General features: G+C 42.7%; 1 protein-coding gene across 5 annotated transcripts in view; it reads left to right on the forward strand.

Moving 5' to 3' along the window:
- Positions 1–25,604, forward strand: part of Inpp5f (inositol polyphosphate-5-phosphatase F) — a 79,791-nt gene that overhangs the window by 12,733 nt on the left and 41,454 nt on the right. For all 5 annotated transcript variants that reach the window (NM_001107554.1, XM_039078467.2, XM_063263413.1 and 2 more), the window contains 1 exon segment: positions 9,824–9,904. In NM_001107554.1, coding sequence (NP_001101024.2) covers positions 9,824–9,904 — 81 coding nt within the window.

Raw genomic sequence — 25,604 nt, forward strand, 5'->3', positions numbered from 1 at the left:
TGGACCAGACTGGCCTTAAACTTGTTGGGATCTTCTGCCTCTGCCTCTCAAGTGCTGGAATTACAGATGTGTGCCACCCTTCTACCTACTTTTTAAAAGCTTTTGTAGGTTCTTAAAATAAAAATGTACAGGCAAATTGTTGGGTTATGAGATCCTGAAGTCTTAAATATGTACACATTTCCCCACTTGAGCTGAACGTTACTGACATTATTACTAGTATCACCCGATTCATTTATCCTCAGGGAGACCTTGTAAGCTGGATAGCATTCGCAAAGCAAAGCTGAAAGGGCTCTGGGCTGTAGTGGAGCCAGGGTCTTTCCTGGAGCACCACGTGTGAGCCGTGGCTATGCTGCATGCCAGTATTTGACTCTGTCCAGCTTCTAGATGTTAGCGTCAGCTCCAGGGCACCTTGTCCGTTCCTAGGAGTTGCCTGGGCCTCTGATTTCAAGCTTGTCTTTGTGTGTTGTCTGCAGACTCATCCTATCTCAACTGCAAATCTAGCCTGCTTAGAGGAAGACAGCTCCCGAGTTTACTGCCTTGAGTTGATCTTTGTGTTCTTGTAACTCTCCACTTTCTGCCATCTGGCCTAGCAGAACTTACAGTGTTTAAGAGTCTTCTGTGCATCCAGTACGTTCAGCCCTTGTTATTTGTTAAGAAATGTGTTGGATCTTAGCATTCCAAGCTACCCAAAACATAAAAGACCAATCACAGGGACCGGCCCTAGAAGGTAGGTCCCCCACTTAAGCTGTGCTATAGAGACAGGCCAAATAACTTTCCCTTCTTAGCCCCACCCAGTACCGCAGATCCTCCTTCTGCCCCCTGACACAGAAAGATACAACTTTCCCTTTTCCTTTTTTTCTGTCTCTTTTGGATGCTGATCAGAACTGGAACATGCTTTTCCTGGTGCTTCTCCTCACTGTCCCTGAGGCTTTCTCCCCACGTGTGTGGCTGGCTGCCTGGTATGAAAGAAGTGTAGTGATCATCAGGGGAGAGAACCAGTAGGTCCTGATGAGAGGCAAAGGCCTTTCAGATGGCTCGTAGGTTGTGGCTCAGACAGCTGGGATGATGACAATGACCCCAAACCCCGGGCAAATATGAGAGTAGGGCATGGAGTGGGTATTTGGAAAGGAAACCTATGGTGTTGGAGATGTGTTAGAAAGAGCCCCTTGGGCTGAGAATGGGAAACTGTTCTGAGGTTAACTGGCTGGGTGTGGTTGACAGACGCTGTATGGTGTCAGGATTGATGCCTGTCAGTCTTGATGGTCACATGAACTTAATTCTTGTCAGTTTAATTCTTGAGCCTTTCCTATGTGGTAACTTAAATTTTATCTGACTAGTAAATTCCTTTCCATTTTGAAGTGGCCTGTCTAGCTCAGAACCTATAATGCACTGAGAACAGAAAACTGAACCTTAAAAGGTCTCTGTGAGTTTCCTGTTTTTCATGAGTTCCTGTGTGATCAAGGAGTTAGCCAAGTCAATAATTCACTAAAGCGAGGTGCTGAGGTAGAGATTTGCTACAAAAAAGTATGATCAGTTCTTAGGGTGGGCGGAGTGAGGGATGTGTCTTGAGCCCATTAACCCTTATTCTGAGGGTAGAAGGAAGAGCAGGCAGAAGAGGGTGGGGAGCAGCCTGAGGGGTGGAGGGGACGTCAGGCCAGGATGCTGAGTGTGGAGAAGGGCAGGCAGGATAGCCTTTCTTCTAATTAGTTTTTACAGTTTTGGGTGTGTGTGTGGGAGAGGGGGAGAGGCAGGTTCTCTCTATGTAGCCTTGGCCATCCTGAAACTCACTATGTAGACCAGGCTGGCTTGCATTTCACAGAGACCTCCTTATCTCTCCCTCCTGAGTGCTGGAATTAAAGGCATGCATCATCAAGCCTCCTCCCTCCTCCACTTAGCTTAAAAGCCTTTCTAAGGAATTTGGACTTTGTTTCCAAGGATGTGTGGTGTATAAGTAATGAGTGAATTAGCAGTGTTTATATTTATCCTTTATAATGCCTAATGTGTTTCTTTGACATTAATGTTAAACTAGGCAAATATTCCCATTGGGTGGCTTACAACCTTCTAGCCCCAGTGGGCACCATTATGCTTGTGCATAGAACATACACATATGTATACGTAAATAATGAAAATAATCTTAAAACATGTATGTACATAAGCTTCCCAGTGTGTCCTTTGAGGTGTTAGATCTCTTTTCCTATTGTGATACTTTTTTTTTTAATATTTGGTTATTTTAGGAGAGAGACAGAGACAGAGACAGAGACAGAGACAGAGAGAGAGAGAGAACGAGAGAGAGAGAGAGAGAGAGAGAGAGAGAGAGAGAGAGAGAGCGCGTGAGCACTCACACTTAATGCTGGTGTCTGTGTGGAAGCCACAGAACATTTATTGATTTTTGTCCCTGTGCTGACCACCTCATCCTGCTGCCATGTCCTTCCCCTCACTGAAGGAAGGGGACTTGGGGTCCCATTTCACTAAGTTACTGCCATTTGATGTGCTCTTTGCTTCTCTGTTTCTGTATTTAGCCTTTCATCCCTTTTTTGCTGACTTGGAGGAAAAAGTCCTTCCTTTCCAAGGTTAACTTACAGCTGTGCTTCAGATGCCACCGTGTGTCTCCTCTCCTTTGCTGTCTCCTCCTCCTCCTCCTCCTGCTCCCCCCCCACCTCCTCAATTTCTGAGGTAGTCTTGAACTCACTGCTACCGTAATGTAGGATTGCCTACTTTATGCAGTGCTGGGGATGGACCCTGGGCCGTGTACATGCTAGATAGGCATTCTTCCAACTGAGCTGATCTCCAGCCTCAGTATAGTCTTCAGTGTACAATCATTATTCTCCCCTGTCCTTCCCAGTGTGTCCTTTGAGGTGTTACATTTCTTTTCCTATTAATCTTTGTGGTACATTTGTTTAATATTTGTTTATTTTCAGAATGTGTAGTATATGAGTGTATTTATGTCCTGTGTCTGTGTGTGTTTATGTGTGTGTATGTGTGTGCTTCCTGTTGTATGTGTGTTTACTATTATGTGTGTATGCATGTATGCGTGTGTGTTTATTGTTGTATGTGAATGTAGAGACCAGAGGAGGTGATCAGGTGTCTGCTATTGCTCTCTGCCTTTTTACCTTTGAGGTCCCCCTCCCCCCGGCACAGCTAAATAAATGGCTGTCAGTAAACCCCAGTCATCCTCTTGTCTTTGCTATACTCCCTAGACCAGCTCTGGTGTTACAGCTGTATGCCACTGGGTCCTGCATTTTACATGGTTGTTGGGGAATCTGAGCTTAGGCCATCATGTTTGTATAGTAAGCATTGTACCCACTAAATTGTCCCAACCTCTTCTTCAGTCTTTTAAAAAAACCTTTTTAGATTGTTTATTTTCTGCGTATGAATGTCTTGCCTATATGTATGTATGTGCATCTCATGCATGTCTTGTGTCTAGTTTCTGCAGGGGACTTGGTGCCTCACAAGCCCCCTGCCTACCCGCCTCCCAAGCTCACTTGTTTCTCTTCGCAGTGACTAGCTGGTTTCTCTGCTCCCAGGCCATTCAGGAAGCTGTACTTTGGCACTTACATATTTGATGTGTTCACCAGGTCAAGGTTGAGCAGTATTTCTTACTGTGGGCCTCAACCAATCGCAAGCACTATTTAACTTTTGGGTGAGCGTTCATTGTGTCAACTGAATAAAATCCTGGTCATAATCTTGTTTCACTTCTGTCATTGTCTGCCTGCCATAGACTCCAGGAAGTGCAGGCTCCTTGCCCTTATTCACTTGACTCTCCTGAGCTGACCTTGGTTACTCCCCGTCCTGTTCAAATTTCCACCGAATCTGCTGTTCTTGTGTTACCTAGGTACTACTACTGTTGTTGCTGTTGTTTTAAATATTTATTTTTAATTAATTTATTTGTTGTTTGTGTCTGTGTTATTGTTAAAAAACAAAACAAAACAAAATTTTTCCTCCTGGCTATGTAGTTCCCAGAAATAACAACTCTGATACTAATTATTTGTTAATAAATGCCTAGGCCATAAGCTCCGGCTTGTTGTCTGACTTGCCCTTAACTTATCATCCCTTTTATTCTAACTGGGTTCAGCTACGTGGCTGGTTTTCTCTTCTTGTCTTCTCATGCTGTCTGTCTCCTCAGAGTTCCTGGGGTGAATCTATTTATTGTACCCTGAGTTCAGCTACTTACTGGTTTACATCCGTCTCCTCAGTGTTTGTGGTGAATCTCCCACGCCTCTGACTATTTCCCAGAATTCTTTCAATTCCTGCTGGATGTCCCACCTCCTATTTTCTATCTCAGCTCATTTGGCCATAAGCTTTCTTATTGACAGATGATGTTTATCAATAGATTCTTTTTCTACAGTGTATGTGCACGTGTGTAGGGAGTAGGAGAGTGGGGGGAGGCTGCATGTATCTATGCACATATAGAGACCAGGAGTGAGCCTTTGGTATGGCCTTCTTTTTCGGTTGATCTATTCTATTGAGTCAGGGTCTCTCCCTAAACCCGGAGCTATGTTTGCTTAGGTAGGCTTAGGTGGACTGGGAACCAGCAAATTCTAGAGATTCTTGTGTCTCCACTTTCACCCCCAATTGGCGGCTGGACACCAATGTTATGTAGGTCCTGGGATCCAAACTGTAGACCTCATTCATGATTTATCAGCAACCACTCTTACCACCTTGTCGACTCTCCTGCCTCTATCAGGACCTCTGGCAAGCACTCTACCTTTGAAAGATAATCCCCCACCCTGCTTCCTTAGCTCAGTGTCTTCTGAGCTTGTGTCCTTACAAGAATTTGATGTGTATTTCCCTAACAATGGGACAGATTCCAGAACACATCCTCAGTAGTCCCTCTTCCTTTCCACGAAGGTTAGTAGAGCTGGGACCTCTGGAGCTCAGAGTGTCAGGGGTGAGGAAGCTGGTGCTCTTTCTTCTGCAGGAACGTCTGTGTTGGCAAATGTGAAACTTAGCATGTCTGATATAGGCTTGACTGTTGAGTAAAGGTTGGAATAAAGCATTTAAAAGTAACAGATAAAAGCAGTTAATCCATAATTGATAACTAGGTAAGGAATGCTTTTTTAAACTTTAAGATAGATTTGTATAAAAGATAAAAACACAATATCTGCAAATGAGTCAAATATTTGAAGTCTTAAGTACACAAAGGCTTCACAGGTCAACAAGAAATAGAATTCTAGGGCTTCACATTTGCTAGTGTTAATCCCATTGGTCGAGAATAAGACCACTTTACAATTTAAACTAAATTTAAAGCCAATTTTAATTAAATACTCACCAGGATTGACTCTAATCAAATCCGCCTCTGGGTTTCCAGAAAATGGCCACAAGTCACATTTGTAGGGTCTTAAAAAGGCAAAACCGATCATTCATATTTCCTATCAGTTCCCGTCAAGGACGAGCATACATCCTGGTGTACTCTCTGCCCACGTACCTCCTGCCCACGTGTGATCAAGCACATCCCATCAAATGGGCCAAACAAACCTAGGACAAAAGGAACCTAGTCTTAACTGCAAGCAGAACTTCCTATTTTAGTCTCACAGAGAAATTAAAGACACAAACAAGAAGGGCAAAGCAGGGAGAAGACAGAAACAAGAAAATCGTTGAAGAAGAAACATGGTAGAAGAAGAAAAGTAGCTACTTTTATAGGTAAATGTTTACTATTATCAACAAAGAAAATAGCCTAAATCTAGGCAATGGATGCCATTAAATTAAGAGACTAAAAAAAAATCCTGGTAAGTTTTGTATTTGGGAAGCAGAGGCAGGTGGATCTCTGTGAGTTCAGGCTAGTCTAGGCTACATAGTAAGCTCCAGGACAGCAAGGACTACATAGAAAGACCATATCTGTGTGTGTGTGTGAGTGTGTGTTTAAAAAAAACTTACCTGCATGTATATGTAAATATATTTTATATATATGCATATGTATGCAGGAAAATTATATATGTGTCATTTTTAAAATAAACTTTTAAATATGCTTTTGGCAGAAATCTAATATAACATTTATAGAAGTAATTTGGTAATACTTGGGAGCCTTAATTTTTTAAGTGTTGTGACTACTAATTTCATTCCTAGGAATCTATCTTAAAGCTATTAAGGATGGAGATAAAATATTTGTATAAATTCATCATTTATCACAGTATTTTTGTAATAGGAAAAACTTAAATATTTATGTGAGCATACTTAAGTGGAAAATTCTGCCATCATGAAGTCATGATTTTATTTCTTTAAATTTTTTTTGTAAAATGTATTTATATTTTATGTGTCTAAGTCTTTTGCTTGCATGTATGTAAGTGTACCCAATGTGCAGTGCCGTGGGAGTCAGAAGAGGGTGTCTGAGGCCCTGGAATTGGCGTTCCAGCCATCTTGTGGGTTCTGGAACTGATCATCCTCTGTAAGAGTAGCAAGTGCTCTTAACAGTTGTACCATTGACCTGGATTAAGAGGTTGTTCTTCAGTGACAGGTTCTTGAGAGAAAGGACCAGGAGGTCAGAAAATAGAGAAGATGGGAAAGTTGAAGCCCAGGAGGTCTGGTACAAGCTATGTCTTATCATCCGGGCGAGTTTATTAAGTAGTACAATATATATACAATTCGCAGGAAAGGAGACAGTAAGAGGAAACTTTCATATGATGGGTTGAAATCAGTGTTTCACAAAGGGAGTACAGGACAATTCAAGTTTGTCACAGGCCAAGTACACACATAGTATCCTTGGGACTGATAACTGTAACTCTTTAGGTCATGACTCCTTTTGGGGGTTGAATGGCCCTTTAATAGGGGTCCCCTAAGAACATCAGAAAACATCAGGGCTTGAGGGAATATGACATATCAGCTTGGCTCTTACCCCCCATCTCTCTAGCCCTTGAAAAAGACTTAAGAGGAGGTAGTTCTGTGTGGCACTGCAGTTAACATGCAGACAGAAACCGGAAATGAGACAGAATAATCTTACCTCAGTGGCCAGTTTCCCCTCCGTTTCATAGTGTTACTTTGTAATCACACGCGACATTTAAAACTTCCTGTTTCAGTAGCTCTGTTAGTTTCTGGGGGAGGTGTTGAAGCAGGTTGCCGAGGTGTACAACTCCAGTCAGACAGGCAGGCCTCTTTGGTTTTGTTTATTCTGAGAAACAGTCTTGCCATTAGAGCAGGGTGGCCTGAAACTCGAGATCCTCTTGCTCTATCCTGAATGACAGCCGAGATTACAGGTGTGCACCACTGCTCCTAGCTCAAGACTTGTATTTACTTGAGGCTTGTGCCACTAGACCTGTTTTTAATGTTTTTAACTTGTTTTTTTTTTTTTAAAGATTTATTCATTTATTATATATAAGTACACTGTAGCTGTCTTCAGATACACCAGAAGAGGGCATCAGATCTCTTTACAGATGGTTGTGAGCCACCATGTGGTTGCTGGGAATTGAACTCAGGACCTCTGGAAGAGCAGTCAGGTGCTCTTAACCGCTGAGCCATCTCTCCAGCCCCTTAACTTAAGTTTTTTGAGTGAGCCTTACTATATACTTCTTTTGATTGGGGCCCTGACTCCTGTCTTGTGGGTGATTTGACTGTGTTCTTTTTCTTTTTCTTTTTTTATTAAGTTTATTTATTCATTCACTTTACATACCAATATCAGCTCCCTCAGTCTCCTAGTACCTCCTCACACAGACATTTCCCCCATTCCTCCCTCCCCCTCTCAGCATGTCAGGTCACTGCAGGACTAGGCACATCCTCTTCCACTGAGGCCAGACAAGGTGGCCTATTTAGGAGAATGGGATCCACAGGCAGGCCACAGATTCAGAAAGAGATTCTAGTGGTTGGGGGGTCCCCATGAAGACCAAGCTGCTCGTCTACTGCACATGTGCAGGGGGCCCAGGTCCAGCCCATGCTCACTCTTTGGTTGGTGATTCAATCTCTGGGAGTCTCCAAGGGTCCAGATAGTTGACTCTGTTGGTCTTCCTGTGAAGTCCCCGTCCTCTTTGGGTTTCTCAAGCAACTATGTTATTTTTCTAAGCATTTTTTCTTCACTTGTAAGCTGGGCCTCCTAATGTCAACCTCATAATGTCAAGATTGAAAATGAAGGTTGGCAAGATGGCTCAGTTGGTAAAGGGACTTTCCTCAGAAGCCTGGCAACCTGAGTTTGATCTCTGGAACCCATATGGAGGAAGGAGAGAACTGACTCCCACAAGTTAACTTCTGACCTCCACATATGCACCTTGGCACACTTGTGTCCCCACTTTCAGATACACAAAACAATCAAAGCAAGAAATATTAGAAATTCTAGTGTGTATAGGAACCTTTAAAATGTTTTTAATTCTTACAATAAAAACAATGAAGTTGAGGTGAGTATGGATGGCCCAGCATGCATGAAACCCTAGTGTTATAACCCTGGGTTCACCCCTAGCACTGCCAAATAGCCACCATCAACTTAAGAAATCTATTGTTTATTTATTTACTTATTTTTTTGGTGAAAATGTAACAGTAAAGACAGGGAAGAAATAACAGCCTCAGTTATGGGGGCTGGAGTTGGAGGGTCACCGTTGAGTTCTCACGGCCAGCCATTCTCCCAGCTAGCCATGGCTGCACAGGGAGGCCCTGACTCAAGAAATTAATGCATAATGAAAAAAAAATCAAAACCTAAATGAATTTCAAAACTGAACTATTACTGTATATAATTATCTGTGAATGACAGAAAAATTTCAGTAAAATAAAGTTTAAGTGGTAATAATTAAAATGCAATTTTTAGCAGAAAAAATTTAAATTTTAATTAATTTATTTACTGAGACAGGATTTCTCTGTGCAACAATCAGGCTGTCCTGGAACTCACTTTGTTTATCAGGCTGGCCTAGAACTCACAGATATCAACTGCTTCTGCCTCCTGAGTGCTGGGATTAAAGGTGTATGCCACTATACTGGGCTAAATTTTAATTTATTATTAACATATGTGCCTCAGCACACATGTCGAGGTCAGAGGACAACTTTTGGGAGTTGGTCTGTCCTCCCACCATAGGTTCTGGGCCTTAAACTCTGCTTTCATGGTGAGCAGTGCTTCCACTCTCTCAGCTATCTTACTGGCCCGAGTCAGCAGAAATACTAATTCTTGCTAATCTTTGTCAGCTGTTGAGCTCTCAGAAACATCACATTTATCACTATGTGTAGCAATCTTTTGCAACCATGGTTGCAGAAGAGTTAAATTACATCCTTTGTCCTTATACATGTTTTATATGTAATTTGCTTCTCTTCTGGGCATCTAGAGTGTTATTAATTTACGAAATGAGAAAAAAGTGCCTACAGATCACTGTAGTCTGTTCTGTGGTTCAGATGAGAGACACAGGGTGGGGTGGCACTCGATAACTAAGCAGAAGTCACAGATAAGGAAAGTGACTTTCTGGATTTCCTTGTTGCCATAGTGTCTGACTCTCTCAGAATGGTGTATTTCAGAGTATCATCGTAAGCTCCATGGTCGCCATCAGGCCTTGTCTTTGATCTGAGGCAGGTGGGCTATCCTCCCATTTGCCTTCTGAAGTGTGGCAGCCTCTTTCCTCCACTGTAAGGTGCCGAGGCACTGCCTCCACTCAGTGCGATTCCTCAGCCCAACTACCCCATAACTGTGCAGGTTTCCAGAGTCTCACTGAGAGGTCTGAGAGTTAACACTTTGCCACAGAGTAATTGATGGTAATATGTTCAGTGGGGGGGGGATGTTTATAATTGCTTTTTGGGGGGCTGTTGATCCCCCAAAATATTTCAAAATATTTAAATTAAAATATAAAAATATTTTAAAATACACTGCAAGAGATAGTTTCCCATTCCTGGTGTGTGTGTCCTCACGACTCTTCTTACTTTATTTTAGCCACTGACCTACTTCTTGCCTGGAACCCCATTTGTTTGGGATTGGTAGAAGGAGTAATTGGGAAGATTCAACTCCATTCAGGTACGTTTTCATAAACTCCTTACACGTGCACAATTTAACATGCTCTTCTGTGATGTCCTTTTTGAGGTGGCATGTAGATTCTGTTATGACTTTGGTTACTTGGTCATAATTTTGGGTCAAAGCATATGTATTTTATTTAATGAAATGAAAATAGAGCTTTTGAGAAGAGATGACACAGTATTACAATTGTTTTACTCTTTTATTAAAGAAAAATTCTCACAAAAAAAATCCCTATTTTGAGCCAGGAATTGTACTAATTGGCCTAACACAATTGTGACCCCAAACTGACCCCTTCCTACCTGCCCAGAGCTCAGTTTAGAGGAAAACACAGAATGTGTGACCATGTGGACCTTGTGCATTCCTTGGGTGTGGAAATGGGTTCTGTCTATTAAGGGACAGACATTACAGCAAGTGCCTGGACAGGAGGGAAGCAGGAAGGACACAGCTAGAAAGGTGGGCAAGGGCAGGCAGCTGTGATTGGCTGGCTTTGGATCAGCTGACTGGTCTTGAGTCAGTGTGTGGTGTGGCATTTTTTTTGTCCTCTGCCCACAGCAGGCAAATGGATGGAAAGTCTAGTATTTATTTATTTATGTATGGGTACCAGAGGTGGGTGGCCAGAAGAAAGTGTTGATCCCTTGTAGCTGGAATTAAGGCAGTTGTGACCAGGCCCATGTGGCTGCTGGGAACTCCAAGAGCAGGAAGGACTCTTAACTGCCAGTCCTCATTCCAGCCTCCTCATTTGTTTTTCAGAGATGGTCTCAGTGTAGCCCAGGCTGGCCAAGAAGTTGAGATGGGGTCCAGGTTAACCTTGAACTTGCTATTCTTTGCCTGTGTCTGTTGAGTGCTGGGTTTATAGGCATGTACCTGGCTCCTCTGGTAACTTTAGTATGATTATGAACTGTAGGAGGCTTTGGTAGTATTGCTGTGTAACTGCCTGTGAAGTCAGTTACATCTTTGTAGTGTGCCTGTTGTGACTCTGTTCATTTGTTCTTTCTATTCTTAATGATTATTGTGTGTGCAATGGTGTGTATTTGTGTGTTTGTGTGTGTAGTCATTCCTTGGGAAGGGCAAGCAAGGCCAGGGTGTTTGGGATTGGTCAATCTGCATATTCTTACTAGGCTCTGGATATGAGACTGTCCCCAGTTATCTTGTACCTGACCATGGGGTGATGAGGGTGGGTAGACAGTAGCCCAGCATGAGAGAGCATGACATAGGTGGTTTAGTGTAGTTGGTGTGTTCCAACATGGCTGCTTTGTGTACGAAGGATACAATCCAGTTGCTTATGGCCCAGAAACTGGTTAGCTCTGGGAGGAACAGCCTAAGATCATTAAGGTCCCAGATATCACAACAGCAGAATAAAAAGATATGCTTAGTACAATGGTCTTCCATAGTGCACTTGTGGAAGTCCAAGAACAACTCTTGGGTTTGTTTTCTCTTTCTACTGTGGGTTCAGTGGGTGGAACTCTGGTCTTCAGACTGTGTTTACCCATTAAGTATCTCGCTTGCTGGCCCTGTTCTTTTCTTTGTGGATAGGGTCTCATCTTGTAGCCCAGGTTTATTTTGAATGTAGGGCGTTTCTCCTGACACTGCCTTCCAAGTGCTGGGATTATAGGTATGAGGCACTAACACAGCTGTTTTTAAGTTTGAAGTAAGATTCTTGAGCGTTTAGGCACTAGGTTGGTTTTTGTGAATTACAAAACATTCCTGGAAAAATTTGTACTTTTCTTTTGCTAGATTCTGTAGTGAGATTTTTGGAATTTTGGATTCTTTATAAACAGAAATTTTTCAGTAGGTTTTAATCTCAGGTGTGTGATTTGGGCTGGTTCAGATTGTCCCCAGCAGCTGACTATGATTTGCCTCGTGCTCTAGTTGGGGTATAATTTTGCCAGCTGTAGACAGTTTCTGCAATTGTGTGATGTTTGGAATTCTGGGACCATTCAGAGGGTAGATAAATTCTAAGGCCCCATGAGGTAGATTGTTGTTTGTTTGTTTTTGGTGGTTTAAGGAGGTTGTTTGTACTTTGTTAGTAGTCATACTCAAAGAAACAATGAGAAAGAAATTAGGTTCAGAAATCTCTCTTTCTCTTTTCCCTTTGTCCTTCCTTCTTGACTCTCTAGTGATAGTGGGTAAAATGGAGGGGAGGTTGGATAAGGCGGGTGGTGGTGGAGGCGAGACAAACCCAGCTACAGGATTCTTTGTTGAGGTAAAAATTAAAAAGGGCGGAATGGTTCCTGTGCATAAGCTGGCGGTCTCACTCCCGATAGTCCCGGCTCCAGAGGGCCATTGGAACTAGCGCTAATTTATCTCAGCGCTTCACACTGTACCTAGTACTCTCTGACACGGGTGGGTCGCTGCCATGCCAGTTTCATGCAGAGACCGCCTATTTTGCAGCTCTCTTCCTGTGTGTGGACTCTGTTCACATTCCCAGCATCCACCCCCTGGTCCCAGCAGCAGCTATCCTCTTGTAACGCTCTGCCACTGCTCTGTTTACGTTCCCAACATCTGCCCCCTAATAGTTATGATATAAACTCCCAACCACCCCTTAAAATCAAGACTCAACAAACTGCAACCCAACATCAGATTTATATCTCAGTCCACAATGCATCCACACAATAAACTCACAACCAATTGATAAGGATATAAACTGCCCAACTAGATAAGATAAATTTGCCTACAGAAACCCATCCCAACTCCCTTAGCAATTCAGGACCACCCAGATCTGGGTCATCCTCTGTCTCCATCTTGATTCTCCCTCCTTCTCCTTCTCTCCTGCCTTACAAAAGCTTTGTCCCCACCTTATATTTTACTGTCCAATCGTGGCCTTGACCTAACTGGTGCTGTCCCTCACCTGCATATTGACATCAACCTACACTTCACCCTTTCTGTCTAATTAAAAAAAAAAAAAACTTTTCTCTCAAATATAAGCTGAGCACAACTATTATTATTTTGTAATTAAAAGTATAAAATATATCTAACACCCAGTCCAACACTTTAGCAGTTAAACAGAACATTTGGTTATCCATTTCAGCTTAAGAAAGGCTTAAAATTCATGTTATATCCTGGCTAGCTTGCATACTATCTGAAAACTGTCTAATTAAATATGTATTCTCAAAGCTAAACAGCCTGTGTAGGCTATGAGACTATAATCAGTCTTCAACCCCATAGAAATCTGAGACTGACCAGTATATCTGTAAATATAGGAAGCCTAACACAGCTTCTAGAACTGAGACAGGTTATAGAGACCAGTTTCTATTTGCACAGTCCCGTCAGCAACACATGAGAGCAAGTCTTCTGCCTTCTGGTCTAGGATCATCTGGCAAACTTTTGAAATGCAGAATTTTGAAGGGCTGATCACTCTGACTTGGCAGAAATTATCAGTCAACTATTCTATAATATGTCCTTTTTCTGGACAATATTTAGTCGTAGATGAATTGAGGCCAGTCTTGCCTAGTGCCTGTCTAACCACAATAACCTGGAGATGGAGATGTTCAATTTCTTCCTTGAATCCACCAAAGGGGAGCTGTTAGGAGCAAACATGTCTCAACAAAAGAAAAATAACATTAAATGTCAGATTTTGTGGATTTCTGATGTTTTCAAAAAAACCATCTAACTATGTAAGTAATCTGGACTGTTGTCTGTTAATTATCTTAATAAATTATCTTGAAAGCACTCTAACACTAAAACTTAGAACCATGAATTTACTGTCTGGCCCTTAACTCACATATTTAATCATCTAAGATTAGTTTTTTAATAGCAGTAAAGAACTGGGTATAAGCCTTGTATACTTAAATGTGTTGTATGGGCACAATGTCTATACATGACAGTAACAATATTAATTTTAAGTCGATAAGGAATTTATATCAAAGAAAACCTAAACTTGCATCAAATAAATTCAGTACCAATGTAAAAGATCATAACTTTAGCTTAGTAACAAACATAAGGATTTCTACCAAATGAGATTATGGCTGTATAATCAATGGAGACCGTTCCACCCTTTTTTATTTTTACTGCAACAATTCTTTGATCATATTTTAAATTATGTTCTTACTATGAAATATTTTTATAAGTATACAGGACTGCTTATCACAGATAAATAGTATAGAGTGTTATAAAGTGTGCACATTTATTTCTTATCCAGATTAAGAAGTGACTTATGACTGGTGACTTCAGAGCAATCACTGCCATTTTTTCCATTTCTTCCTTTGAAGGCAATCAGTTATTGAGTTTTGTTACTTCATTGAAAATTATTATTTTTTTCATATATATATATTCCTAAGTGTATGTGCCAATTTGCATTTTGGAGATTTTTATGAAAATTCCATTAAATTATTTGTTCTCTCTCTGGCTCTGCCTCCCTCCCCCCTCCCTTCCCCTTTCCCTCTCTCTTGGAGTGTGTGTGTGTGTGTCTGTGTCTGTCTGTCTGTCTGTGTATGTGTGTCTGTGTGAGTGAGCGTGCATACATGTGCAGACTGTAGGGATCAGAGATCAGTGTTTGGTATCTCCCTGCTCGCCCTTCACTATATTGTTTGAGATAGATAGGCTCAGGGTCTCACTGAGTCTAGAGCTGATGGCTTCAGCTGGGCCGACTGGCCAGTGGGCTCCCGCATCTTGTCTTTGTCCGCCCAGAGCTGGGGTTACAGCTCACTGCCCTGGACTTTGCAGGAATTCAGGTACATGAGCACATGTGCCTGTGCTCGGTGGGTGCTTATGTGTTATTGGAGCATAAGTTGCTTTGGCACTCACTCCTGATCAGCTAACCTCTTGTTTTTAAATCTTTTCTCTTCTTTTTTCCCCTTGAGACAGGGTCTTGACAGTGTATTTCTGAGTGGGCTGGAGTTTGCTATATAGAGCAGACTGGTCTAGAACTCACAGAGAGAGGCTGCCTCTGCATTCTGAATGATGGGATAAGAGGCATGTTCCACTGTACTTGGCCTTTCTCTTCTTTGTATTATTTATTAGTTATTATTATTTTGCGATAGGGTCTAACTACGTAGCCCTGGCTGTTCTGGAATTCACTGTGTGGACCAAGCTAGACTGGCTTAGAATTTAGAGACCCAGCTGCCTTTACCTCTTAAGTGCTGGGATGAACGGTGTTGCAGTACTGTGCCTGGCAGTTCTGTTTATTATCTATTTTTTAAGATGAGTCTCAAATATCCAGGTGGGTCTCAAACTCACCACATAACAAATAATGACCTTCCTGCTTCCGCCTCCTGATTTCTGGGTTTACTCCTGTGCCACCATGCCTCCTTCCCCACTTCTTTTTATTGTTAATGTTTTTGAGGTTAACCTGTGTTGATACATGGAACTAGAGTTCCTGTTCTTCCTTTATTTGAACATTTCATGAGCTGGCTGTCTTCCCTCACTGGCTTGCTTAGTTCTTCCTGGGTCTTTATTTCCTTTGCCCTGTTATAAATAACATTGCTCTGAGTTTTGTTGTGTGCTCTGTCTTTGGTGGTCTTTAAATTTTTCTTCAGCATAGCGAGGCAGTGGTGGTGTATCCTTTTAATCCCAGCACTGGGAAGACAGAGGCAGGCTGATCTCTGAATTTAAGGACAACTGGGTGTGCAGAGTAAGTTCCAGGAGAGACAGAGCTACACAGAGAAACCCTGTCTTGAAAAAAATTTTTTCTTCAGCATAGAGGAGAAAAGCATTCAGCCATTGTGTAACCATGCTAAGGATTTTAGTAACACTCCCCTACCTGTCCACATTTACATACAGATATCTTTAATTCATTTACATACTGACAAGATAATTTCACAGCTGGATGTTCTCAGCTAAAATTCGTTTTCTATTATGTAAATGACATGTATGAAACTTCTGATTATTTTTCTCCAATTTCAGTCACATCTCAGAGCAGTGAATAAATCACTGGAGTCAGGAGACTAAGAGTCAGGCTCCATCTGTTAATATTTATTTTTATTATTTGTTATCGAACTCTAATATCTGCTTCACTATCTGTTGTGTGATCAGCCCTCCTAAAGGCTGAGTGGCTTAAGACAGCAACAGTGTGCAGTCCCTGGCTTTGCCTAGGTTGCCACATTGGACCTCATGTGGCCTTTCTGCATCCCTCCATGGCTCTCTTCTTACAGGACCTCTCTCCTGGGATCCTCTTTTCTATTCTGGTGTCCTGTTCTTTCTCCTGAGTAGTGGGGACACCTTTTCAGGGAGTGACTGGGAGCCAAGAAGACAACCCTCCAGGTTAAGGGCCTTATTTCCTAAGCTATAAAGCAGGAGTCAGAGTAATTTGCTCATTATGTGCTGAACGAGGTAGTACCTGAAGGTTCTTAGTAAAATTGCAAGGCACTGTCTAATCAAGGCTCTCTTAGTTATATGAATCGATCAGCTTAACTTAAAGGGGAAAATCTATCAGCTGGTGCGAACACACTTTTTATAAGAACCCAGGAAACTGAAAGTGGATTTGGTATAGGATGTGAGGTCCCTCACCACCATTTCTCTTTGCATATCTCCTTTATCTATTTCTCTTTGATTTTCTTTTTTGAGATTGGGGGTCTCATGTAGCCCATGCTGGCCACAAACTTCCCATATAGCCAAGGATGACCTTGAACTGATCTTCTTGTCTTCCTCTGGAGAGATGAGATTACGGTATGCACCCACCATACGTGGTGCTGCGGAGGAGTTCAGGTGGTATTGGGGCCTGAACCCAGAACTTTACGCACATTAGGCAAGGACTCTCTACCAGCCAAACTCCAGCCTGAGACCTAGTTACATGTAGAAAAAGAATTCTGCTCTAAAGATGGTGTTCGCATCCTTCAAGCCTAATTTGAGGTTCCCTGCAGTCAGGAGAGACAAACTAGCAATCAGACAGATTGGCTAGGGAGGGAGTCTGGCTCATACAGTACAGAAGAAGCTTATTGGTCCTGCTTGGCCAAGGATCTCCCAGGTCACCTAGTTCACAGACCACTTACCCAGATGAGGGGCGGTCAGAGCAGCAGGGAGTAACCTTGGGAGAACCTTAAGTTGTCTTTTATCATCACAGGCTAAATTGAAATGAGTGCCTGCCACACATCTCTCCCTTGCTGACGGGATGCAGGTCTGTGCTTAGCCTGTGTAGGCCATACAGACCATAGCAATACAGGACGTTTTGGAAGAGGGAATGAACTGGGGAAAGACAATAACAATGGAAAAAAGAGCAGAACAAGTCTCTCAATTATTCACTAGTCTTATCCTTATCTTGTCCTAGTCTTGGTCACTTAGGAGATTTGGTTTTAGAAGAAGGAAACCATAGGAGAAGCAGATGGGGATCTTCTGGGGCCCTCTGTTGTTCTTTCTCCACTCTCCCATGCCCCCACAGCCTTTTCTCCCTTCCCTGTGCTGATCTGCCCCCAGCTCCTCACTGAAGGATGAAGATCCACCCTCCTCTCCTCTTCCCTCTCATCCTCCGTCCTCCAGGGTGGTCATCCCTCTGCTTTCTTGCTCAGAGTCAGACTGGCGGGAAGGAGCTCTGCTCCTTGTGTGCCAGAATTGAGCTGGTATTTTGGGGCACTGTCCCATGGGGGTGTCTTACTATTTGGGGGTGAGGAGGAGGAAGGACATGAGGGGATTTAGACGTCTGTGTGGAAGCTCTCTTCCCCCCTCTTTCCTCCTACTGACTCTCTACATGTGAATGCAGGCACTGCTGTTCTTGCCTAGTGTCATGGGAACATGATTTTATTTGAACAGATGTCATTGTCAGTCTAAAAATGGCGTGGGCGAGCTGTGCTGCTGCTCGTGATTGTCACTGAACTCTGGACTCAAGGAATATAGCAGCAGGCTTTTGTGACTCCTAGAGCTGTACCAGTCCCCTCGGCTGTGGGAGGCATTGAACAACAGCATTTCATCTTCCCGTAGTGCCGGAGACTGAAGAGCTGGCAGGGCTGGTTTCTTCCGGGCCCCTTTTCTTGGTTTACAGATGGCTGCGGCGACCCTCCCCCCTCGTCTTCACTTGGCAGTTGAGAGCACTCGGCCTGCAGAGGGCCTGAGTTACATCTCCAGTACCCATGTGAGCTGACTTTCAACGGCCACCAGCTCCAGGGAGTGCAGTGTTTCTGGCCTTTTTGGTCATTGGTGTCCACATGTACATACACACAACCTGCATAATTATGTGTAACTAAAAAGAATTTAAAAAAAATAATAAAGCCAGTTGTACTGGATTAAATCCACGCTGGTGAATTCATTTTAATGTAATTCCTCTTTAGAGATTGTCTCCAAATGTGGTCACATTCTAAGGTGAGGACTATAACAGAAGAGACGGCTCAGCCCACGGCAGGAACCTGGTATTGGTAGAAGCACTTGACTCTAAAGCGGTGCAGGGCATTCTCCAGTCCCAGTTGTCTCTGATGCATGGTGACTTGTTTTTCAAATGTGACTGACGGAGCAGTGAGGAGGGAGACTGAAAGATCACATGGTGACCTTGGGTCAGGACTCTGTGTGAATCTCAGGTGCCAGATGGCCATGCCTCCGAAGCTCTTTAGGTTAAAATACACTTTGAAGTCCAAGAAGATAGGCTCAATTAAGGTAAGAACTAACAAAATATAAGAAGTGCAGATATTCATTAGCAAAGATACATATCGAATGAAATATCAGAAATCATTTGAAAATTGTCTTGATTAATTTGGCATATCTCTTTGTTTAGTAATTGAATGAATGAGTTCTCATAGTACTGAATAGTCACAGACAGACTCACTTGCGTAGATCTCATTCATTAAAATAGTACTCACCATCTGTTTTTCCTAGTTTGGAAGTGGTGAATCTGTCTCAGTCATTAAGATGGTAAAATATATTGTGCATATGATTTTTAAACTGACTGTAGTCTTTATATCTAGGGCTTCCTTGCTATAGGACTAATGACAAATATTTCATATGCTTTAACATTGCATAAATTGATTGTCATTAGCATTGTTTCAGTACTTGCCTCCAAAGCCATTGAAAAACCTATTCCTCAAGGGCATTAGAGACAAGAGCCTGTGCAGATCTCAGCACTATGGAGGCCTGGCTCCTAGGACAGAGCTTTAGATAATGCGTACCTTAGCCAGTGTTCCATTGCTCTGAAGAGACACCACGACCATAGCAGCTCTTATAAAAGAAAGCATTTAGTTGTAGCTTGCTTATAATTTCAGAGGTTTAGTCCACTTTCATCATGGTGGGGGTGGAGCAAGGCAGCAGGCAAGCAGGCCTGGTGCTAGAGAAGTAACAGAGTTCCACATCTGGATGCTCAGGCAGCAGGAAAAGAGAGATACTGGGTGTGGCTTTGGCTTTTGAAACCTCAAAGCCCACCTCCATTGACACTCGTGCTCACTCCAATAAGGCCACACTTGTAATCCTTCTCAACTAATGCCCTTCCCTGAAGACCAAGCATTCAAATATATGAGCGGGGGGGGGGGGCGTTCTTATTAAAACCACCACAGTAATCCAATTTAAACATGAGTTTCATATCTATATAGATTGTCCAAGTGGGAATAAATTTTTCATTATCTACTGACAGGTCACATTGTTGGAAACATGTAGGAAAGCTGGTGGCCCTTGCCTGAGATCCCAGCACTGAGGAGGCAGGGAGGAAGATCAGAAATTCAAGGGCTTCTACAAAGCAGGTTCAAGGCTGGTCTAGTCTGCAGGAGACCCTGTCTTAAAAACAACAAACCAGATAATGGCGACAAACCAACAACCTGGATTGTGATTATGATGAGACTTTCACAACTGCGGATTGATTAAGGTTATTGAGTTTTCTACAAGTGGTTGGTTTTCTGTTTGCTTCTTGAGACTAGGTCTCATTATGTGTTCTTGGCTGGCCCGATCTCAATATAGATGAAGCCTCAGACTCACAGTGATCCACCACCCTCTGCCTCCTGAGTGCTGTATTTTTACATTTTTAAAGTTTACTTTTCATTTTTAAATTTAAAATTCTTGTGCTTTTGCTTTTATGTTTTACATTTAATTAATTGACTAATTTAGGTCCTATGTTTGTGTGTGTGTGTGTGTGTGTGTGAGAGAGAGAGAGAGAGAGAGAGAGAGAGAGAGAGAGCACTCCCCATGCACGTGCCTATGTGAGTGGGTTCCAATACTCGTGTTGTCAGGCTTGGGGGCAGATGTCTTAATCTGTTGAGTCACCTGGCCATTTCTTACATGGAATTATATATATATATATTTATATATTAATTAATATATATTTATATTAATATATATTATATATAATTATATATAAATTATGGTATATAATTTATATCTCAACAAAGGGCCTCAGACTCATTAAAGCTGAGTGTTATGGAAGAAAACCTATAATTTCAGCAAGTGGGATACAGAGGCAGGATTATGAGTTCAAGATTAGCCTGTGCTACATAATGAGTGAATTCTAAGTCAGTGGAGGCCACACAGAGACCTCGATTCAAAACAGAGCAATCCCTTCCCCGTTGTGTGGGCATTTGAATTGTGTGGATGTTGGAACACCTGTGGGGGTTGGTACTTTGTTTCTACCATATGGGTCCTAGGATATTGAACTCAGGTCATGAGGTTTGATGGCAAGTACACTTTACTTACTGAACCATCTGCCCAGCTCCTGATTCATTTAAACTAAAAGACATGGGCTGAGGGTAGTGATACACATCTTTAGTTTTAGCACCCAGGAGGCATAGGTAGGGTAGATCTCTGAATTAGAGGCCTAGTGAATTTCAAGACAGTCAGAGCTACACTGTGAGACCTTGTCTCAAAAGCAAACAAACAGTAGCAGTGGTAAAAATCCAATGGGAATATGGCGCATTGGTTAGGAGTACTTGGTGTTCTCGCAGAGAACCTGGGCCCAGTTCCCAGTACCCACATGGCAGCAAACAACTGTTTATAACTCTAGTTCCAGGGGATCTGATGCCGCCTTCTGAACTCCTCTGGCACTGTACCCACACAGTGTGCAGATACATATGCAGTCAAGACACTCCTACTCATTAAAAAAAAGAAAAGTCATTAAAAATAGAAACAAAAAATGGGCTGAGATGACTCATACACACACATATACACTAAATAAATAAATACGTACATGCATGCCAACATATATAGTACATAAATATATACATAACTGTAAGCAAACAAAGCCAGAACTAGGACTGGAAAGGAAGCTTGGTGGAGAGCATGTGCTTGGTGGGTACACACATGCCCCAGGCTGTGCCCCATTTGTGGCACAGGAAACAAAAACAAAAATCCAGCGATTCTGTTTTGGTATTTATAGGTGATTACTCCTAGACTCAAGTTTCTTTAGACTATTTTCCTTCAAGCATAGTATTATATATAGTATAGCATAATAGAAATGACGTAAAGTGTTCTTCAAATGAAGCTTCTTATATTCATTTTCTTTTTCACAGGGATTTCAGAATTATTTATTTCATCCACTGGTAAGAGTTTTTACCACTAAGTAGGTTTCTGGGTAATTTTAAAGGAGTTTTGGGCTAGTTTTGAAATGGCTCAGCAAGTAAAGGCAGCTGCTTCCAAGCCTGATGCCTGGAGTCCACTCCACTTTGGGGAGTAACCAGTTCTCGCTGGCTGTCCTCTTTTTTTTCTTTTCTTTTCTTTTCTTTTTTTCGGAGCTGGGGACGGAACCCAGGGCCTTGTGCTTGCTAGGCAAGCGCTCTACCACTGAGCTAAATCCCCAACCACTGGCTGTCCTCTTAATGCACACGAAGTCAAATGTGAAATCCATGTTTGACTGGGCCTAGTTAGCCCATGCTATTAGCAGCTCTGTTCTAGAAGCCAGCAACTAGTTGTTGGTAGTGATTGGGTGATCAGCCTGTTCTGTTTTGTCTCTCTTCTCCCGTCCCTCCTGTTCCCTGGGTGCCTAGCCAGGTGCTGAATATCTCATCCTTTTCTTGACTTCTCTCAGCTTGTGTGGTTTTATGTACCAGAGTTTCTTGACTCCTTTAAGTTTGCTGTGAACTCTGGTCTCCTAGATGCAGATGGCTCCTCCTCTGTGGGAGAGCAATGACGAGTGTGACCCATGGCTCTGAGCCCCCAGAGGTTGTTTACTGTGCACACAACCTATCTCTCCTTTGATGGCAGAGCTAGGAGCTTGCCTCCTGCACATTCTACTTTCCATTCATTTTCTTCAAGCTCCAGTTGTTTTCCTCAGTGAGTTCTCTGGGCACTGAGAGTAAAAGTTTATGGGTTGATAAGATGGCTCCAAGGGTAAAGGAGGCGGCCCCCAAGCCTGATGATCTGAATTTGATCCTTGGGGACCCACATGGGAGGAGAGCTGACTGAAAGATAGATAGATAGATAGATAGATAGATAGATAGATAGATAGATAGATACATACATACATACATACATACATAATACATACATACATCATACATACATACATAATACATACATACATACATACATACATACATACATACATACATACATACATACCTTAGGCCACTGAGATGGTTCAGTGGGTAAAGGTACTTGCCATTATCCCTGACAATTAGAGTTTGATTCCTGGGATGGTGGAAGGTGAGAACTGACTCCCGCTGGTTGACCTCTGATCTCCATATGTGCACCATAACATGAACACACACACACACACACACACACACACACACACACACACACACACACACAGATGTAAAAAAAAAAAGTTGAAAAAATGGCCACTGTAGTAATCAGGTTCCTCTTCCCAAACCTACTGAGTCGGAGGCTCTGCCCCAGCTCTCCTACTCAGGAAGGACCATGACCCTTAGATGCTGGGTGTCCGTGTCCACCTGGCTTTACCTAAGAGTCCCCTGGCCGGGTGAAAGTGAGTCAGCCGTAGCCTTCCTTTCTGAAACTGAGGAGACGGGCTCGTGGTGTCAGAGCCGTCTTTGGAGTCATTCTTGCCTGGCTTTGAAGAACACCGTACATTTTCACCAAATGTTTGTTGGCCTCCCCTCCACACTGACTTCCTGCCAGGAGAGCCAGGCCTACTCACCTACACTAATCTTGGCACACAGATGCTGGGCCGCAATGTTTTTTTCAGAGTGCCTTTGCCTTTCTCAGTTAGCAGCATGGATGGGTTGAGAAGTAGTCGATTCTTTTTAAAGTTCTGCTTCTGCTTTTTTTTCCTTTTTTGCTTAACAATTGTGCCTTTGAGTCACATTTGTCTTCTTGAATTTTACCATAATCAGTCAAGAAGAGTCATTTAGCAATGACATTTTACTTAGAAATAGCTTCTTCATTATTCTTCGGTTCTACTGTCTACGAGACAGTAAAATGTGAGCACACCTCAGTCTTTCCCTCTGTAACATTGTCCAGTACGTGTTTCCATCTAGGACTTCCTAGACTTGCTTTGGGTCTTCTCCTGAGAAGACTGGGGCTTTCAGGTTTTTAGTTTCTGAGTGGTTGTTTGAATCACCTTTAAGGGTTCATTCATGACAGTGTTGGCTTTTCCCAGCGTGTACCTTCTAACTTCCAGCCCCTGCTGTTTGTTGCTCAGTCTAATCCCAAAGTTGTCTCACAGTTTTAGGAATTTGTTACAGCAGCCTCTGCTTCATTGTCTAACATCAGCATGAGCCAGGGCTCTCTAGAGAAACAAAACAAGACCCAGACCTACCATCTGCAAGCCTGGGAAACAGCAGAGCCTCTGAAGTGGCTCCAGTGCAGGCCCAAATACAGATGTCTGGAGGAGCTAGAACTACACGACCTGGTCCAGACCCAAAGGCCAACAACCACGGAACCAATCTCTCAGGGCCAGAGGTCAACCAGAGGGCACCAGTCCTTCCCCGTTTCCTTTGTTCTCTCAGCCCTCAGCAGATTGGTGCTCATCCACACTGGTGTACCATTTTAAATGCCGGTCACCTCTTGATGGTAGCATGTACCCAGTTATCAGGATATTACTTATTTTAGTTGAATTGACATATCAAATTAACCATTAAAATATCACATAGCCAGGTGTAGTGGAGCACAACGGCAGAGGCAGGTGGATTTCTGTAAGTTTGAAGCCAGCCTGGTCTTCAAGGGAGTTCCAGAATAGCTAGAACTGTGTAGGTAGGCCCTGTCTCAAACAAACAGACGGATGGACAGATGGACAGACAGATGGACAACAAAACCAGCATGTCACATAAAGCTAAAATTAACTGGGTCCATTGTTAGTGGTGCTGAAGCACTGCCTGAGACACAGCTCTCCACTGTTGTCCTTAACAACCTGAGGGGCTCTTTTCAGAGAGTTCTCCTTCTGGGACTCCACCCACTTCTCTGTGTACTGTGAATGCCTGTGTGAATGAGTACCTGTGCAAGTGTGTGTGTATATGTGCCTATGGAGGTTGGAGATGGATATTAGGTCTCTTCCTAGATTGATGTCCGCAACAATAAAGACTTAATTCAAAAGAAGTGAAGAAAGTTAAAGACATACTTGGAGTGGCTGACAAGAGTAACAGATGATACACACTAGATGTGGCATTTCATATAAAAAACCAAAGACTTTGTAACACTGGAAACCCAAATCCATTTACATGCTGCTTGCAAGATGAATACCTTACATAGTAGGTGTTATATGTACACAGAGGCAGGAAGTAAAGAGTTATGACAAAGAAACTGCCACCTGTAATCCCAGCACTCAGGAGGCAGAGGTAGAGGTAAGCAGATCTCTGGACTTCTAGGCCAGCCTGGTCTCCACAGTGGTAGAAGCAAGTAATAATCTCAGTGCTGCACAAGCGACAGACACATGGACAAAGCAAAATTGGCTTTGGCCTGGCAACTCTGTTTGGAAAAATCTATGCACCGAGTCCCACATAGCCTGGCAAGCACACCTGGCCAAGGTGGAATCTGTCTCTTGTGCTTGACATCGTTAGCTGGCCCTCGTCTCATCCCATTGGTGGGAGCATACTTCACACTTTCTTTTGATTTTCTGATCCACACAAAGCGGGAAGAGGAAGGGCTAGGAAAGACGAGTCCTTGCCAACTATCTACCTTTCATTGTAAAAAAATGTTTCTTACAAAAGTGAGTTCCAGGCCAGTCAGGGCTGCACAGTGAAGACCTTGTATCAAAGAAGGGAAAAAATTGTACAAATTAACCTAATAAAAACTGGTATAGTTGTGCTACTATCAAAGTAGGTTTAAGGCAAGAAGCACACAGAGAGAACATTTCAAAACTCTGGTGACCAGGACACCAGAAGGAAAATTAAAAGTTGTATGTGGGTTGGGCTGCAGCTCTGTGGTTTGGCGCTCATGCACAAGGTCCTGGGTTGGATCTTCAGCTCTGAAAAAAAAAAGTGCATCTGAGCAGCAGCCTCCGAGGTTCAGTGAAAGCGATTAGTCATCTGCTTACATTTCGTCCCTGAGATGTCAGTTTGAAATGACGAGAAACATGCAAATGTTCTTATTCTTAAGCTTACAGAGAACAAAGGAAAGGGAACAAATCTTAATCTTTTTCCCCGTTACCAGTATATTTTCATTCTCTGAAATCACTGGTAAAATGCAGGGATCTTTGTGTAGGTATCTGAGGTATTAAACTGCAGAAGCCCGTCTAGAATTTGAAACTTTGCCTGACTTTGGTGGCTCTCATCTTCAGTCCCAGCACTTGAGAGGTGGAGGCAGGAGGATCAGGAGTTCAAGGTCATTCTTCATGGTGAATTCCAGGCCTGTGTAGGTTTTATGAAACTTTGTCTCAACAAGGTTGTATCAACAATAACAATTTAAGTCTTATGCTGTACAATAATAACTGATCTCCACCCCATCTTTGGATTACTGTAAGTGTAACTATTGT

Source organism: Rattus norvegicus, chromosome 1, assembly GCF_036323735.1.
Source record: "Rattus norvegicus strain BN/NHsdMcwi chromosome 1, GRCr8, whole genome shotgun sequence".
NCBI lineage: Eukaryota > Metazoa > Chordata > Mammalia > Rodentia > Muridae > Rattus > Rattus norvegicus.